This window comes from Aedes albopictus, chromosome 1 (assembly GCF_035046485.1).
Source record: "Aedes albopictus strain Foshan chromosome 1, AalbF5, whole genome shotgun sequence".
NCBI classification, from domain to species: Eukaryota; Metazoa; Arthropoda; class Insecta; order Diptera; family Culicidae; genus Aedes; species Aedes albopictus.
In genome coordinates, this window is record NC_085136.1 from 192,119,321 (window position 1) to 192,137,692 (window position 18,372).

Here is an 18,372-nt window from a genome sequence, read left to right on the forward strand (position 1 = left end):
CCACGAATTCTAGAAGGAACTTCCGAAGGAATTCTTGGAGAAATCACCGAATAAATTCATGAAGGAAACCCCGAAGGAATTCCAGGAGGAATCCTGGAGGAATTCCATGAAGAATTTAAGGAATGCCATGAGGAATCTTTGAAAAAAAATTTAAAGAGCAATCACCACAGGAATTCCAAGAGAGAACTTCAAAGTTATTCAAAGTTATTCCGGAAATATCAGGAAGAATAACCGAAGAAATTTCAGGAGAAAGCTTTGAAGGAAGTCCAGCAGGAATCCACGAAAGAGTTCCAAGACAAATCCCCGAAGGAACTCTGAGAGGAATTTTAGGGGGAACCCCAAAGGCATTTCAGGACGAATCCAAGAAATTCAAGAGGAAATTCCGAAAAAATCCAGCGCGAATCCCAAAGGAATTCCAGCAATTATCCACAAAGAAATTCCAGCAGAACTACCCAAAAGGATTCCAGTGGGAATTTCCAAGGTAATTCGAGGAAGAATCCCCAAAGGATTTCTAGAAGGGATTAACGAAAATTATCCAGAGGGTATCTCTGAACGAGAAATTCGTGAAGGAATTCCAGGAGGAATCACCGAAGGAATTCCAAGAGGAATCCCAGAATATTTTCCCGAATAAATTCCTCAAGGAACTCCAGTAGGAAACCCAGTAGGAATTCTAGGTGAAATCCCCGGAGGAATTCCATGAGAAATTTCTGGAGGAATTTCAGGAGGAATCTCAGAATAAATTCGAAGAGGAATCCCAACAGGAATTCCTAGAGGAAACTTCGAAGTAAATGCAGGAGGAGTTCCCGTAGAAATTTCAGGAGGAATCCCTGACGGAATATCAGGAGGAATCCCCGAAGCCTTTTCAGGAGGAATCCTTGAAGGAAGTTCAGCAGGAATTTCCGAAAGAACTCCAGGAGCAATCCCCGAAATAATTCCAAGAGAAATCCCCAAAGGAACTCTAAGAGGAATCCCCGAAGGAATTTCAAAAGGAATCTCTGAAAGAATTCAAGGAGGAATCTCCGAAGGAATCCTTGAAGGAAGTTCAGAAAGAATGCCCGACAGAATTCCGGGAGGATTTCTTGAAGGAATTTCAAGAGAAATCTCCGAAGAAACTACAGGAGAAATCCCTGCAGGAATCCCAGGGGGACCCCTGAAGGAATACTGGGAGGAATCTCCAGGGGAGTTCAATCCGGAATAATCGACGGATTTTCAAGAGGAAGCCCCGAAGAAATTCCAAGAGGAAGCCCCATAGGAAGTTCAGGAGAAATCTCCGAAGGGACTCTAGGAGGAATCCCCGAAGAAATTCCAGAAGGACTCCTGGAGGAATTCCATGAGGAATTCCTGAAGGAAATCAAAGAGGAATTTCCGTAGGAATTCTAAAAAATCATCGAAGAAATTCCAGGAGGAAACCCCGAAGAAATTTCAGGAGAAATCCACGACAGTATATCAGGAGAAATCCCCGAAAGAATTTCAAGAGGAACCCTTGAAGGAAGTCCAGGTGGAATCCTCGATAAAAATTCCAGGAGAAATTCCAGAATGACTTCTATAAGGAATCTCCGAAAGAATTCCAAAAGGAATCCCCGAAAGTATACCAGGAGAAATCCCCAAAGGAAGTCCAGGAGAAATCCCCGGAGGAATTCCTTGAGGAATCCCCGAAGTTATTACAAGAGGAATCTCTTGTGAATCATGAGATGAATCATTTTAAAGTACTTCGTTTCTAACGCACCCGGAGAAAGCAGGGGATCACAGATTATGCTTGGAGGAAGATAGAGAAGCGAAGGAACGCCACAACCGCAATAGACCAAGCGGAAACACGAGGAGCCAAAACCGTAGCCCGTCAACGCTATTCGACTTTCGAGAAGGAAGTGAAGTGCTCATGTGTACGGGACAAGGCGGACGCCCTAGCCAACGAAGGCGAGAAAGCCGCTAACACTGGCGACATTCGTCTCCACTATTTCACTTCACCTTAGTGGGACTAAGATGAATGCTATGATGACCGTGAAAGACACCACAGTTATTGACCAGTATAAACGGAACAGGCTGACCAAAACGCAGTTGGTTCGAACACTTTGGAAACCTTTTTCAAGTGTCGCCAACGCCATCAGCATTTCGGAATGATCCGCCAAGGGGTCGACACCGAAGCTCCATCAGTGCAGGAGATACAAACAGCCATCCGTAGCATGAAATTGAACAGAGCCCCAGGCTCAAATTTGACCCCGTAGTAACCGCATAACTGCTACATCAATTATTTACCCAACTAACAATCACTCATTTTACAAGCACCTTTACGACGAATTGATTCAGCATGATTCTGAATAACATTAGGATAATATTCAGGCACAACCTTTGTTCGGGTTTTGTTCACACAAATTTGGAGAAACTATAAAGCATCGTGTTGTGTACCAAGTAAACTGATTGTTGTTAAATCGTTTTACAACTATATAGTAAAGCTGTTATTCAGCTTTAGCAAAAATGATTAAAAATATAAAATGCAAAATTTTTCAATTTCCACGTGAGTTTAAGAATGGAACTTAATGCTGTGAACAAATATTGTGAAATGATAACTACACATACATTTACCTAAATCCAGATTCGAACTCTAGACGCGTCGATTGCCAGCCGCATGCCTTCCTATCTGCGCCATCCTAGAGATGATGGATTGCAGCGCTCAAATCAAAACAAAAACTTCCCGTGGTTTAATAATGATCAGACTCCTATTTAGCAGTGGCGAATTAGCACAACATTATGGTTAACGACAGAACAACAGATTAATTCAGCTGTTGTTCAGTAAAAACCACGTGTTTTTTCATCATGCACTCTGAGTCGAAGTATGATGAAACGGAAGCGCTTATTTGACTTGTGAAAAACACATTATACAGATACATGTGCTAATTTTTACATGAACTTAACAAGAAGCAGAAAAACTCTTGTTAAACTATATTGTAAAGGAATTACTGCGAGTCGAACAAAAATTTTATTAAACGCTTGAAAAGTGTTTAAATTATCATTGTTAATACCAATACGAAAAGTTGAACATTGGGTACTTTTTCAATTGAAATAGCATTTGTACAGTAATGTGTACAGCGTATATTTAGTTCAGCTATAATTACTATTATAAAGCAACAATTCAGCATTAATGCTTGTTTGCGGCTGGTGATTGTTAGTTGGGTATGCAATATATTGGAAACCACGAAATTTCCGGCCGACTGGATGAAGGCGTCTTACCGAAAAGGGTTACCTGACTGTTTGCGATAATAAGCGAGGCATCATGTTATATCGTTCTCTAAGTCCACTGAAAAGTGATCCGTAATCGGATACAGGAGAAGATTGACGCAACTCTCCGATGGCAGCAAGCAGGATTCCGTGCCGGACGATCCTGTATGGACCATATTGTCACGCTCCGTATCATTCTGGAGCAAACCAATGAATTCCAAGAGTTTATCTATTTGGTGTTCATTGCTAACAAAAAAACTTTCGACCGTCTTAATCACGAAAACATGTGGGAAGCCCTCAGGCGCAAAGGTGTCCCTGAGAAAATTATCGGCATCATTGAAGCTCAGTGCAGGGCATTTTCATGCAGAGTGCTGCACAACGGTGTATTGTCCGATCTCATCCGGGTCGTTGCTGGAGTGGCAGCCCATCACCATGGAGCATCTAAATGACTTCGAACTGGCTGATGACGTTACTCTCTTAGCTTAATGGCGCTCTGATATGCAGAGTAACCCTGACAACCAATTATCATATTGGATAATGCATAAGATGATGAAGTGGAGGCCATATGCATGCATGCCTCCATTTAGGTGCATGTAAAATGTACGCATGTCGCCTCCACTTAAGCATTTTATTCAACATCTTTTACGATCACTGGAAGCTCGATGATCTTGCCAACCGCTCCTTGACGGAAGGTCTTACCATCAACATTAACAAGACCAAATCGTCAGATGTAAACACGGTCAACCCTTCCAGCTTTACGGTAGCTGGGCAAGCAGTGGGGAATATTGAAAGCTTTCAATAGCTTGGTAGCCAACTGCGGCCGATGGTGGCACCAAGATCGACATAGGTGCACGGATCAAGAAGGGGGCTGCTTTTGTGAGTTTAAGAAATGCATGGAAAAACAAGCGGATTAATCGACGCACCAAAATTCAAATTTTCATCTTGAACGTGAAATCTGTACTGCTGTACGCTGGGCGGGAAATCGCCCAGGAGATCTTTCGATTCGGCCTTCTGCACCACCGTGGGTCTGAATCAACACAACACACAACATAACGTTTAAAAATAAAAAGAATAGATTGGAACCTCTTTTTATGTCATTGGCTGGGTCAGGTCAGTAGGTCGGCTCCAGAGGCACGTTCTCCTCCATTTAACCGTTATGTGTCCGACATTTTTTTTGCTTTTTTCTACACCGTGTTTTTTAAATGGGCGCTGGGTACCCGGGTACCCTGTCGGCCACATAAGGGTTAAAGTCATTGCCTGGGAATGCATAAATATAAAAAGAACAAAAACAGAGTGAATTTCGTGCATAAGTTAAGTTGGGCTGCTTATAGAATCTAGTTCGCGAGAACAGATCTTGCTCCTGAGCATTTGAGATGAAGCTAAGGGGGTTTCGAAGAAGTTCCCGGAGATCCCAAAAAGGGGAGTTCCAAGGGGCTTCATGGGCGTTTCTGGGGGTTGTTCCAGGGGATCTCAGGGCGTTGGGCCGAGCTGATGGTCACATTCAGCATGTTGCGTCTGAAGAGGGCTGAAGAGTAGTAAGCCGAAACGCGTAACGCGAATTATGCTGCTTTTTCTTATGTCACCGAAAAGAGCCAACCCACATAAATTAGTAAAATTCCACGGTACTCAAACCCGATCAGCACCTGAAACCACGCCTGAAACGCCCCTGAGATCTCCTGAAGCGTCCCTGTGACCCCCTTTAACGTCCCTAAGACCTCATGGTACCCCTGAAATCCCCTGGCACTCCCTTGAAATGTCTCTGAGATCTTGTGGTACCCCGCTGAAACCCCTTGAGATGCCCTGAAACGCCCCTGCAACCTCCATTTGTTCTTCCCCATAAACGCCCGTTGCCGCCGTTTCCATACTTACCGTTATTATTACATTTTCTTGTGCACAATATCATTATCTGGTAGTAGGTACGCATTGTAGGGTCCCAGTCGGGAAGGACATCCGCAGCGGCCAAACTTACCCGGATTCGAGACCACCGATTACACGCACCGTCTCCAGTTCTTCGATCCCATCGCTCTCCCAAAACACACACCTCCTGTCACACACTACACGCTCATGCATAACAACCCTATCGGCATTTATTACACACTTAATACAAACCCTACAAATTAATGCTGGTATGAACCCTACACCCCCATCCTTCTTTAAATAAACAGGTTCAGGATTACTCATCTTCCCAATAGCATTTGCCCACCCTGTGAGAATAATTTTATTTATTTTTTTTTCAACTGTTTTTAGTTCACAAATATGCTGAACATTCCATGATTGACGTGAACACCATAATTGACAAAACCACGATTTCTTGTAATAGCCAACCACACCTGATGCTTGCCATGTGAACCCTGTCCCTTCACTTTTATAGAACCGTTGCCATATATTTCGCTGTATGTGCCCTAACTACTGAATGAACAATTCTGCTATTGAACAGTGGAAATATAATTCAAACTTCTACCTAGTCGGACGTGCATAAATTGTGGAACTGTCTGGAACACATAGTGTACGATACGTCTGGGTTAGCGGCAATTTGATCAATTTCTTATGAATTTTCTGTCAAATTTCTTCCATAACTATACGCATTTGCAAAACCCTACCCAAAGTATACAACATAAACTTTTCAAAACACAAAAATCTGATTGTGTTTATACATTTTTTTAGCATCTGGTCGCTTTAGATCAGATCATCTTCTGAGTCAACCTTAGATCCTCACAACTTAAATCACCAAAAACATTTTCTTCCAGAGCATAGCAAGTTTATCTAAACGTAGACTCATTATCAAGCCGTCACATTAAGCACATCAGCGCAATCAGCGGTGATAACTATCCGCACATACCCAACATATTGGTAGAAACTCATTAAATTCATAAAAATAAGTTCTGCATAAGCTATTCCCTACTCGAACTCGTACATACAAACAGCTGGCCAGAATATATTATGTCATCTACTTCAACACATAATTTTGTATTTAATAAACCATCCAAATTTAATTTCAGAAACTACATGAACTCAGACGCTCGATTCTAATAGGTCCTAAGTTTGCTGTGATACCTATGTAGATTCGACCTATTCAAACTGAACGTCAGACCTATTCCCTTTTTAGACTGTTCCCAGCAGTGAGTGAGCAGTTACTCAAATCATCTTTTTCAAATCATACTTCTCGGATCCACCCATTTTTGTCAATGGATAACACTCCTCGTAACACTCAATAAACCTCTCTGTATGATAATATCCATTGGATAATAAGTAAGCAGGAGCCTTTCAGTGTACTTGTCTAGTCGATAAACAAATTACTATGTAAGACCACACAAACTTCACCGGGAAATATTGAATAAATTGAGACTTTGTACTCCCACCTCTTGACAGATATACACAATTCCACGGAACACCACAAAAATCAAAAATCCGCATGTAAAACTACTCTACTGTCACAGAAGAGATAAGCCTCAAAAGAACCTCTGTACAACAACATGCCCAATGACCTATTAGCAATTAGGCTTCACTCAGGCTATCATCATTTATTCCACTCAAGCGGTCATATAAATCTACATCATTTCCAAAAACACAAGGAAGCATCACTGGTCATACAAAATTTATGACATTTTCATTTCTACTACAGCAGCCTCAACAACTCACTCTGATTACATCATTGATATCCAATCCAGACCAAAAAGGTAACCAAAACCGAACTTCGTCAATTTGGACTCGTCTCATCCTACTTACTTCAAAATTTCTAGCATTGATATCATAAACCGATCCAAAAGACTAAGAAGTGACAATAATCATGTTGTTCTGAACTCCAAGTTTGGGTACACAATATTCACCAGCTCGTATACCTCGTGTGTACCCCGACAAAATTTTCAATTACATAATTAAATACTACCATCGAGTTAAAATAAATTCTATTGTTGAACAACAAATCATATAATTATCTATTTTCCTGCTGAAAAAACCGTACTGGAACTGCAATACGTGTACTACCAATAGCACCAGAGATTTCAATAATAAAACACCATAAAATTAATGGTAGTAAACTTGAATTTGTTCCACAAAATATGATTTTTTTTTAAAGTACTTAACAACCCCCATTTTTTTATTGCATACCCACGTGTTATTTATCCTTCGTTAAAATCGAATTGAGCATATTACCAATCTGGCAGAGTTGCCATGAAAATAAGTTTTTCTGACTCCTGCGTCAAGAGCACCCCAAGTAACATTGTTAGTTTTATAATTACCTATAAGCTGTTGTTACAATCAAACCATTAAAATTTGTTTTAAAGCTTAGTAATCTTAACAGCTTTAATAAACCCGTGATAAAACCCTATAAAAGCCGAAAGGGCCCACCCTACAGGAGGTTGTTAAAACCTTTCCTCAAAACGATATATATGCTACTTGGTTTTGTGTCATATTCTATATAGCATAGATAGGATCTGTTTCGTAGATCTCATAAATACCAACAAGCCGTTTTAAAGTTTTAAAAGCATCTTAATTGAACTATTAAAACCATATTTAACTCTTTCAATCTGACACTAAAATCATCGCATGAAATGGCAGTAAATTGCAATTTATTCATAGTTTTGTTGGTCATCCATGTTAATAATATTTAGTTGCAAATTTTCATGGATAAAAACTCTTTTGCTGTTACAAAGAAATTCATGCCAAAAAAAGTTTACCGATATAATGCGGTAAATTGTTTGTAAATAAGACAAAGCGCCACGTCATTTCGAAGTTTTTGGCGTATAAAAATAACAATTTAAGTCTTGTTTGCAAAGTCTATCATTGAAATGCCAACCAAGCATCAACATGGCGTACACAATTTGCAAGCAGGAATCGTTCATCGCGATGAAAAATATGGATGCCGTCAAGCTAAATCCTCCTGGTTTTGTTTGAGATTGTTAAAGATCAGTTAGCGTAAACGCAACATGTTCTAGAGTAGCTGCTCTTTATAAATACGGTGCTGATACTAACATACACCCACTTATACTTAACGCATCATTATGCGCGCTACTCAAAAACTGTTAGGCTTTAGTGAAATGCGGGTTTAGACTGAACGCTCTTAAGAACTCGTTGCTCGGCCGATAGCAGTCAAAAAAGTAAACAAACCAAACGTTTTGTATTTTCGTTAATTCATTAGATGTGAGACTGTTTTATCTGCTGTTTGGTAAGTAATACTCATTATAAATCAGGATCTTACTTCATCGGCTGACGGCTGGGGTTGTATGTGAATACAATTCATTCGCTGTGTGTTTCTGTGATGCCAGAGCAAGACCAAAGGATAGCCACCATCACCCACCACCAACGAAGTGCTTCGGAACCCGGGCACGGCGAAGAAAACTTAGTTTGCTCGCTTAGTTAGGAAAATTATGCCCGCCCGAGTTTCGTACGTCCAATTACGATTCAAATGAAATGAAGAATAACCTGGTAGATAACTTTTTTGTTTGTGTAGCATATTAAATCTGTAAATCAAACGGTGGTGACATTGCAGTAACGATCTTATGCTGTTTTAATGCATGCAGTGGTAATTCCAAAAAGGTTTATTATAACTTTATCACGACTTTATGCAATCTATCATGTTTTAAGACCGATGAGATATGACATGCATACGGCTTTGAAAGAAATTCTAAAATCAAGTTTTAATACGTACTTTACAGTTCGCTTACAATAACATTTTTGCTTGACCAAAGGGCTAAAGGATAAGTTTTGTTCGATGGACTTCTAGATATCTACAAAAGGTTTTAAAGTTGCTTGTATCGTTAAAGCTGCATTACAATATAGACTGCTTTATTAAACCTAAATGGATTTACCAAATTCTTGACAAAACCTTAATAAATAATGTCTAAGAGCAGAAAGCATAGAAATTGTTGCTTGGGCACATTTCGTCTTTACTGAGTCTCCCCTTAATGGAACTCACTGATCAAATTATCTAACTTCAAATACCTGTAACTGTGTCAATCAACAATTCCTTAACATATCCGAAACTGATGAGAAGTTCTTCTTCTATACCAGAAGCTAGACCAGAAGTCTTTACAAAATGTAGAATAAACAATTAATTTCCGGATTTCTCTTGCCTTAAGATGACTCTCGAAAACACTACTTTGTTTCCAAGTATAAGCCTAGACAGCTGCTTCCAGATTCCTGCAAGCCACGAGAAATTGTCTCACTAGCAAGCAGCCTGTTCACTCAATTGTCAAAGTTATATCTTTCTAGTTACTATTTTCAATACAGTGCGCCCACGTTAACACAAAGGCCAACGGGAAAGATCTCCATCTTGTGACTATCTTTTATTCTCTCGGGGTCAGAAGGACCCCTCGCTAAGCCCCTGGCCACTGGTCCAGCCGCGGTGTCCGTCTGGGGTGGGCATGACATGAGCCTCTTCTATCGACAGTCAATATTAGGGTCGTTTGAATGCAATCGGGTTCCTGAAAGAGATTGGTTAATTCCAGTGGACTTTCTTCCCTCTTGGTTATTTGGGCTATTGATAATACAAAATCATTTTAGGAAAACAAGCTAATAAAGAATTTAATTGAAAAAGGAAAGTAATATTCTAAATAATTGATAAAAGGCAATTTAGTTCAGAAAAATAGCTCAAAACAATATTTTATTTAAATTTTAAACTTTCGCAGGGTTTATTATAGACCACGTTTTACCGGATTTTATTTAGTGTGCATTTCAAACATAAATTCATACCTGCAGTGGTAGTTCATTGACAACTAACACACACAATCGTTGCGGCCGATCGATGATCACATGTTGGTCGACATACAGGATTCCAGCTACAGGGGCGGTCTTGAAGCGGCGGCGGCGACGGCGGCGGCGGCGGTGGTGACGACGGCGGCTACGAGGGGCTTGATTTCTGGCAGGCGGGCAACGGGAGCTTGTCTTCACTTATCACTGCCGCAGAAGGGGGTACTCCGATTTTACACGTGACACTAAGGCCGAAATTTGACGGTTGGCCTGGGTTCCGTTTGTCCAGGGAGTGGTACCTTTTCGCGCGCGCACTATTTTCTATGGTCCAATCCGAGCAAGAAACCCCTGAGTTGGTGGTAACAGTCTTGACGTAACACCACAGGCAATGTGCTTTCCATAGTCCGTTCACTTAGCACTATTGACACCACCAACTCGGACCATCATTCGTTTTCACTGCATGCATCTATCTATTGTTCGCACCACTCTTGCTCGGATTCTTTTTTTTTGGTACGTTAACGACCTAGCTGGCTTAACTCGATCAGAAATTAACGTTTTTGGATTGCTTTGTTCACTACGGGGTCTTCACTTCTTCTCATCGTTCGTGGTGCAGCCATGCATAGGCCCGTACACTACAGTAGCTTTAAGTGATTTTAATTTGTTGTGGTGTTATAGCTGTTAAGAATTTTATAATCACTTTTGATTTAACTTTTAATGTAGTTTGTAATTTTTATAGCTTTTAACGTTAGCTTTTCACAAACTTCACGGAACTGCGAACCGCGTGGGGACGTGCAAATTCGCGAGTGTCACTACCTTTCTTCACTCCTCTGGACCGGTACAAAAACTAAGAGAGCGACCCTATTTCCGTGTGCCCCTTTTATACCATCCCGATTTCCAATAAAATTTAGCCCATCGCCTTCCACTTCAGGATTCCGGTGAACAATCGTTGCGTTTCTTGTTGCGTTTGATTTTAGTACAAATGAGGGGTTTTGGTTGGTGTTGATTTTATTTCAAATTCAAATTTGTATTTCTTTTATCATTCAATAATTTATCTAGATTGCATGCATAATCTGTACATGTATTAACCCTAAGTGCTTGTTTTCCAAATATATGTTTATTTTACATAGAAGTAGTTTAAGTATCAATAGCTTTAATGTAGTTTTTCTTAAGAATGAAAATATAGATAATCGATATAAATAATGTTGTAAATAAATAGTAACTTGTAAATAGATATTCTTGTAAATAAATAACTATGTAAACTTCAAACACCAACCAGGGAATAAACAAACAATTTATTTTAATAAATATACAAATATAAAAATTGGGACACATACTCCATCTTTTATTTAATTCAATTGTTTATTTACACCCTTAAGCTACCATACATGAAATAAATGTGCTTCAAACATATAAATACGGAACATAAACATTTACTTTATGTATAGACATTTATAAAAATATTAGTATTAGAATACAACTATTTACATATTTTTACATTTTTCTTGTTGGTCTGAACTAAATTGGCCCAAGAACCAAGGGGCTTGCTTGTAACCCTAAAATGGTGGGTTACAATCCTCCCTCAATCGGGGTAAAAAAAAAACAGAATGTTTTTTTTTTTATGTCAAAATCGGGAAGATTCGTTTCATAGGCGGGATTATTCTATTGATTCCCAAAGCTTCAATGATTAAACTTTTCTAAGTGCGTCAGAACAAATCGCGTTCAACTGTCGCTTTAATTTTGGACGATGATCAGAAACTAGAAAATGTCGTTTACTTTCACCTAACTTAATCGTATAGTTGCTATTATTTATTTAAGAGTTCAGATTATAGGTCAATAACTCCTTTTGTTTTTTTTTTTTCATCACAAGCCGTTTTGCTTGGATCAGAATTAACGGCTCACTCATCTTCACTCAATTGTTCATCACATTCACTACACCCCCTCATTCACTCTCAGTTCACTCATACAACCATTCATTCTATTTCATTTTACCTACTAAAAGTTTATTTTTAATTCGGGTACCCTGGTTATGATTACTATTTTTCTACGTGTCTCATTTCGCTGAGAAACGTGAAACTAATCAATGGTGCATTAACGTTCCAATACAGCTTTTCTCCATTAAGTCTCTCTCGCTAACCGAGAGAATGAATTTGAGAACCACTGCTTGAAACCATTATGCAGTATTTCAAACTGGCTGCGTACCAACTAATATCGACCGCACAGCTCTAAAATCGACTGCTTTATGTTTCTGATCTGTCAGTTACTTCTCGCGACTGTAAAAAAAAAACGTCAACGCGTTGTTTATGCTGCTCTTTGATGTTACTTTCATTGAATGCTGAGGTGTTTTCAGGTAAGTAGATGCTTCTTTTAACTGATCTAGTTATGTTTTTGTATCTTTTTAGGTTTCCTATGTTTATGGGAGGTTGGTCATGACAAAGAGAAAGCTGGACTCGCGACACAGTGGTTTGATTACGATGAGGGGAATGAATAAAATGAACTTAACGGCGATCGTGTTTGTTTATCCTGGCTTCAAGTGAACCGCGGGCCATATTCCTAGATTTTTGCCAGTGAGATCTTCGAGTTCATAAGAAGACGTTCCGTGTTTGGATTTTATTCGGCAGGGAAGAAACTGACGCCCGTACTTGGCGTTGTAATGTTCCGCGGCGCTTGAAACCTTCATATTCCGACGGTAAACCAGCTGCCCAGGCACGAAAGACTTGGCGAACTTTCGGTGGCGAAGATTGTATGCGGTGTTCGATGATTGGTGAGCCTTTGCGAGGTTTTGGCAGACGACGTCGTAGACCTTGGAGAGCATCTGTTTCTTCCTTTCATCCCGCTCTTCTTGGGAAAGTGCTTCTTCGTGTCTCGCTAAATGGTGATCTGTTCCCGTCTCCGACAGTTCGTGCCCGCGCGTGACGAAAAACGGCGTAAAACCAGTCGATGAGTGAACACTCGTATTGAGGACCATCTCAATTTCAGGAACTTTCGTGTCCCATTGTCTCTGATCCTCCTTTACGTATGTCCTTATTGCCGCGTTGATAGTTCGATTCACTCTTTCCACGGGATTAGCCTGTGAGTGGTATCGTGAGTTCAACCAGTGTACTATTTTGAATCTATCCAAAAGTTCTTTAAACTCCTTAGAAAGGAAACAGCTCGCATTATCTGTGATGATAATCTCTGGGGCAGAGTTTCGGAGAAACCATTGGTCTTTCAAAATAGAACACAGGCTTGAACTTCCGATACTTCTCACAGGCTGAATCATGACCCATTTAGAAAAATAGTCAGAAACCACCAGAAGATGCTGGTTTCCGCGTCGGCTGCGAGGCAGTGGACCGACGAAATCGACAGAGACAATTTGCCACGGGCGCGTGGCCATCCGCATTTTCCCCATCTCGGGAGCTACCGGAACGGATGCTGGTTTAACTTCCTTGCATGTCACGCATTTTTGACAGTATCGGCGAATCTCGGTGGCCATACGAGGCCAGTAATACCTCTGACGGACGCGGGCGAGGGTTTTGTCGTATCCAGGGTGAAAAACCGAGTCGTGATTTTCCTCTAGTATGGTGGGAATTTGACGAGGCAACGGAATAAGCTTCCATTCGAAGCGAGAATCACAGAGCTTATTCTGGGTAGCGACGAATTTCATCAAACGACCATCTTCTACCCGGAAATCAATGAAGTGATCTGGGTTTTCTGACACTTTCTTCAGCATGGAAGTGTACCAGGACGCAGTAGAAGAGTCCTGAACCATAGCGACACTCCGGGACAATGCATCGGGGACCACGTTCTCCTTTCCTTTTCGATGTATCACCGTCACGTCGTGCTGTTGAAAGTCAAGGGCCCATCTACTGCATCTTGATCCGACCTTCCATTTACTGCTGAGAATATGGGTGAGGGCCGACGAATCAGTAATAAGGGTAAAATGATATCCTTCAACATATCCTCGGAAGGCCTCAATTGCTAGAAGGGCCGCCAGGGTCTCCTTCTCTGCGGCGTGATAATTTTTCTGGGGCGTCGTTAACTTGTGAGAGAAGTAGGAGATCACACGTTCCCCGTCATCTTGATGTTGAGTTAGCACGCCGGCCACGGCAACATCACTCGCATCAGTCTGTATCACAAATTCACGGGTAAAATCTGGACTGCCGAGAATTGGTGAGGAGACGAGGCATTCCTTAAGGTCACAGAAGGCCTTTTCAGCTCCTTCATTCCAACGTAAAACCTTGGAGTTGGTTTTTAGGAGGTCAGTTAGAGCTGACGTTATACCACTGAAGTTCGAAATGAACCTGCGATAATAATTGGCCATTCCTAGGAATCTTCTGAGCTTGGTGACCGTGTTTGGCCTTTCGTATTCCACAATTGGCCTGATTTTCTCCGGATTTGCACGGAGACCGTTGGTGCTCAGAAGATATCCTAGGAAGGGGATTTCATTGACTCCAAACTTAGATTTCTCCAAGTTTATACTTAGGTTTGCCTCTTTTAGGCGGCGCGCAACTTCAACGAGAAGCTCTGCGTGATGCTCAAACGTTTCCGTGACGATGACGATATCGTCAAGGTACACGAAAACGTTTGGTTCCAGTACACCATGGCCTAACACGACATCCATTAATCTGGCCAAGGTTGCTGGACTATTGACCAACCCGAAAGGCATTCTGGTGTACTGGAACAACCCTTTGCCCTGCACACTGAATGCCGTATACTTTCGAGAGTTTGGTTCGAGGCCCACTTGTAAGAAGGCTTCGGACAAATCAATTGTTGTTAAATATTTAGCTCTCGGAAGCTGTCCCAAAATTCGGCCAGGATGGGGCAAAGGGTACGCATCACGCACAGTCCTCTCGTTGATTTTGCGCGCGTCTAAACAGAGTCTCACCTTTGTGGGCTTCACAACGGGTACGCAGTTCAAGGACCAGTCTGAGCTGCTGCGTTCTATGATTCCCACATCGAGTAATCTCTGTAGCTCTCCCGCCACCAATTCCTGTGTCTTCGGGGACATAACGTAAGGAAATTGCCTTACTGGGGGTTTATCCTTCCACTCCTCGCCTACTACTATTCGATGTTGAATTAGGGGAGTGATCGTCAGCGTTCCTGGTTTTGCAGGAAGGAATAGTTGCTTGATGTCCTCAATTCTTCGGCGCTCCTCAACCGACAGAATCGTTCCAGGCATCGATGGATCGATACATGCCATATTCCCTGTGTTAACCACACTCTCTAAGACCGTAGGTTGGATTTGGAATTTATTCCAAAAATCCATACCACATATACAGTCGAGTGTTAGATTTTGGATAACAAGGGTCGGGACAATTTTCATCCTATCGTGGAACCGAATCGGAAGGTAAGTCTGGCCTAGGATAGTAAGCTGGTCACCACTAGCCGACTGTAAAGAGATGTTCGAGGGAGGACGATGAAGTTTCTTCGGTTTTAATTGAGCAAAAACTTTTTCGCTGATGACAGTGTAGTTACTCCCACTATCCAAAAGGGCTCTTATGGGCAAACCATATACTTTTATGGCAACGTATGGACGGTTGTCATCCGGGACGGGGTAATTTATGAGGCAGATTTCATCGGATTGCTTATAGACATCTACAGAAGTAGGCTCCCAGAAGGATGGAGGGGTTTGAAGTATTGTGGAATTAGTTACGCTGTCGGGTTCTGTGAACGGCGATTTTCGTCCACCCGAGGGCCGTTTTTTAGACAATATGGGCAGAAATTCGACGGAAAACCATGAAGTCCACATTTGTCACAGAATAAACGACGGGGTTGACGACACATCGCGAAGTGATGTCCAGCGGTCCCACAATTGAAGCACGAATTGGGATGCGGAGGCTTGTGCCCGCTAACAACCTGTTCTAAAGTGAGCTGCGGACGAGGTGAAGTTCCTGATGGGCCTGGAACTGGGGCATTTGGCTCAGCCTTTCTTGGGGAATTTTGAGCCAACTGGGGTTTTTGGTTATTTTGGTTACCAGACGTGGAACTCGGGGTGGAATTACTAGGCTGGCCAGTACGAATAGGAGTATTACTGTTCTGGCTGCCGGTCCGATTATTGTACGAACCTAGGGGACGCTTCTGCTGCGGAGGAGGAAGAGGCGCTGGTTTCGGTTGACTTCGATTGTGGTTACCTTGAGGCCCGACCGCTTGGACGGATTTCTCCGTCCCAAACACCTTGTTATAGGCTGAGAAGTTCAGCGCATCTAACTTCTGTCCTGCTGCTATGAGTGTCTCCAGATTAAGTATCGGGATGAAGGTCATTTGACGTCTGTAGTCTACTCTCATGTTCTGTTGGAGAATCTGTACTTTTTCCTGGTCTGGGATTTGCTCGCACATGCTTCGGAACAGCTTTTCCATTTCGAAGTAAAATTCGTGAAAAGATTCCTGCCTCTGTTGTCGTCTTTGGTAGATCTTCATCTTTATTAAAGCATCCAGATCCGGGTGCATGTAAGTTCGGCGTAGCTCAAACACCAGATGTTCCCAATTCATCAACCGTCCTGTAGAACGCTGGGTCATATACCACTTCAGGGCGGATCCCGTGAAAAGATGAACTGCAGACTCAAATAATTCACGGCTAGAAACATGCTCGGCCAGTGAGAGAGCTTGAACTAATTCAAGAAATTCGTTCAGCCTCAACCCCTGGTCGTCTCCACTGTACTTGGTGATATTCCATTTGGATACCGGAAGAGTGTGACGAGGATGGTAAGGAGTCGGTAACTGTGCAGTAGAATACTGGTTTGGAAGCGTCTGGGGGTTTCTAGTCGAAAGAGGATTATGAGTGGGAATGGAGTTTTGAAATGGGAGTCGGTTTGAGTTTAAATGCATGGGGGGTATTGTGTATGTTTGATTTTGTGAAGCTTGTTGAGAAAGTTGGTTCGGGGCTGCCACTGTGGGGAGCGGATCTGATAAAGCATTTGGTTCTAACCGGTTGACGTATGGAAAATTACGGTAACTACTTGCAGAGTGAAACGGATTGTGGGTAAAATGATGGGAAAAGCTATTGTATTCTTGCTGAGACTCTAAGTTTCGACTCGGGAGGGAATCACGTAGGTGGACATCAAAAGGATCCGTTTGGACAGCTGCATCGACCCCAGCATTGCGCACGAATAACTCCTGCTCTAGGCCGACTAGCCGTGCTTCGAGTGCATGAATCCAATCCAGTTCACTTTGGCTGAAATTTAACATTCGGGTTGACGCTCCAGGGCCAGTTTGACCTGCTTCTACATTATCTCCCTGATTTTGTTGCATACTATAGTTTCCGACCTGGACCCTGTTATCTATCGGTATTATATCTCCTGCATTCTGCGATTCTGTGATTATCTCCTGTAAAGGGGGAGCCAAGAACTGTTCCAAATCTCCTACAATTTCAACTACCAAGCTTTGCATGAAACCGTGCAGGTTGGGTGAACCCCTCGATTCCGTTAACAGTCGTACGATCTGTGCACCGTAGTGAATCAAACGATGTTGCAAAACCGATTTTTGCTGCTCATCCTTCTCTACTTCCAAAAGACCTCTCAGCTCAGAACATTGTTTGGAACAAATTTCGAAATCTTTCTTCGGGTCACTAGGAATATACAACGGTTCTGTGTTTTTCCCCTCACCCTCAGCTTTCAAACGATCTCTCAGAAATTTTCGTTTTCGAGCTAGATCCATGTCGCGAGTAATAATGACATTCCGTGCAGTTAATTCTCCGTGGAGTTCTTCTTCATTCAAATAATCAACTCTCATGCAATGATACCACTGAATGAGGAGAGAACTAGCTTGGTCGTATGTTAGTTGCGATACCGCCATTTTTGTATTTCAATATGAGAAACAATTTAAAAAAAAAACTAATAATGAAACATTAATAAAACTATTCTAAGAAACAAAAGAAATAGAACATAAATAAATCTAACTAGCACAAAAAAAATATAATTTGTTTCTATCTATGGCTTAGCAACTGGCGGAATTAATTCAGGTAATTTCAATGAACTAATTCTAAGTTTCTGATCATTTTCGACAAATTAACAGACAGTGTCATTCTATGCTTTTTATCATCATCCGCAAAAGTTTGTCTCAAATCCTTTTTGCGAATCTTTCGGCAAATCTCGTTTCTGAATCAAATCCACCTGATGACCACGCGTGAATTGACGTTAAATAAAATTAATGGCAATCTCTCCCCGGAACCGACTAGAAAAGGGAATTTCTTATGAAAATTCGCTTTTTTTTTCGTTGGGCGCCAATTGTGACTATCTTTTATTCTCTCGGGGTCAGAAGGACCCCTCGCTAAGCCCCTGGCCACTGGTCCAGCCGCGGTGTCCGTCTGGGGTGGGCATGACATGAGCCTCTTCTATCGACAGTCAATATTAGGGTCGTTTGAATGCAATCGGGTTCCTGAAAGAGATTGGTTAATTCCAGTGGACTTTCTTCCCTCTTGGTTATTTGGGCTATTGATAATACAAAATCATTTTAGGAAAACAAGCTAATAAAGAATTTAATTGAAAAAGGAAAGTA

General features: G+C 41.7%; 1 protein-coding gene across 1 annotated transcript in view; it reads left to right on the top strand.

The window, feature by feature from the left end:
- LOC134290446 (uncharacterized) overlaps nucleotides 1–6,340 on the top strand; it is a 15,752-nt gene extending 9,412 nt beyond the window's left edge. The window contains exon 2 of the mRNA XM_062857594.1: nucleotides 6,320–6,340. Coding sequence (XP_062713578.1) covers nucleotides 6,320–6,340 — 21 coding nt within the window. The remainder of the gene's footprint in view (nucleotides 1–6,319) is intronic.
- The last annotated feature ends 12,032 nt before the right edge of the window (nucleotides 6,341–18,372 follow it).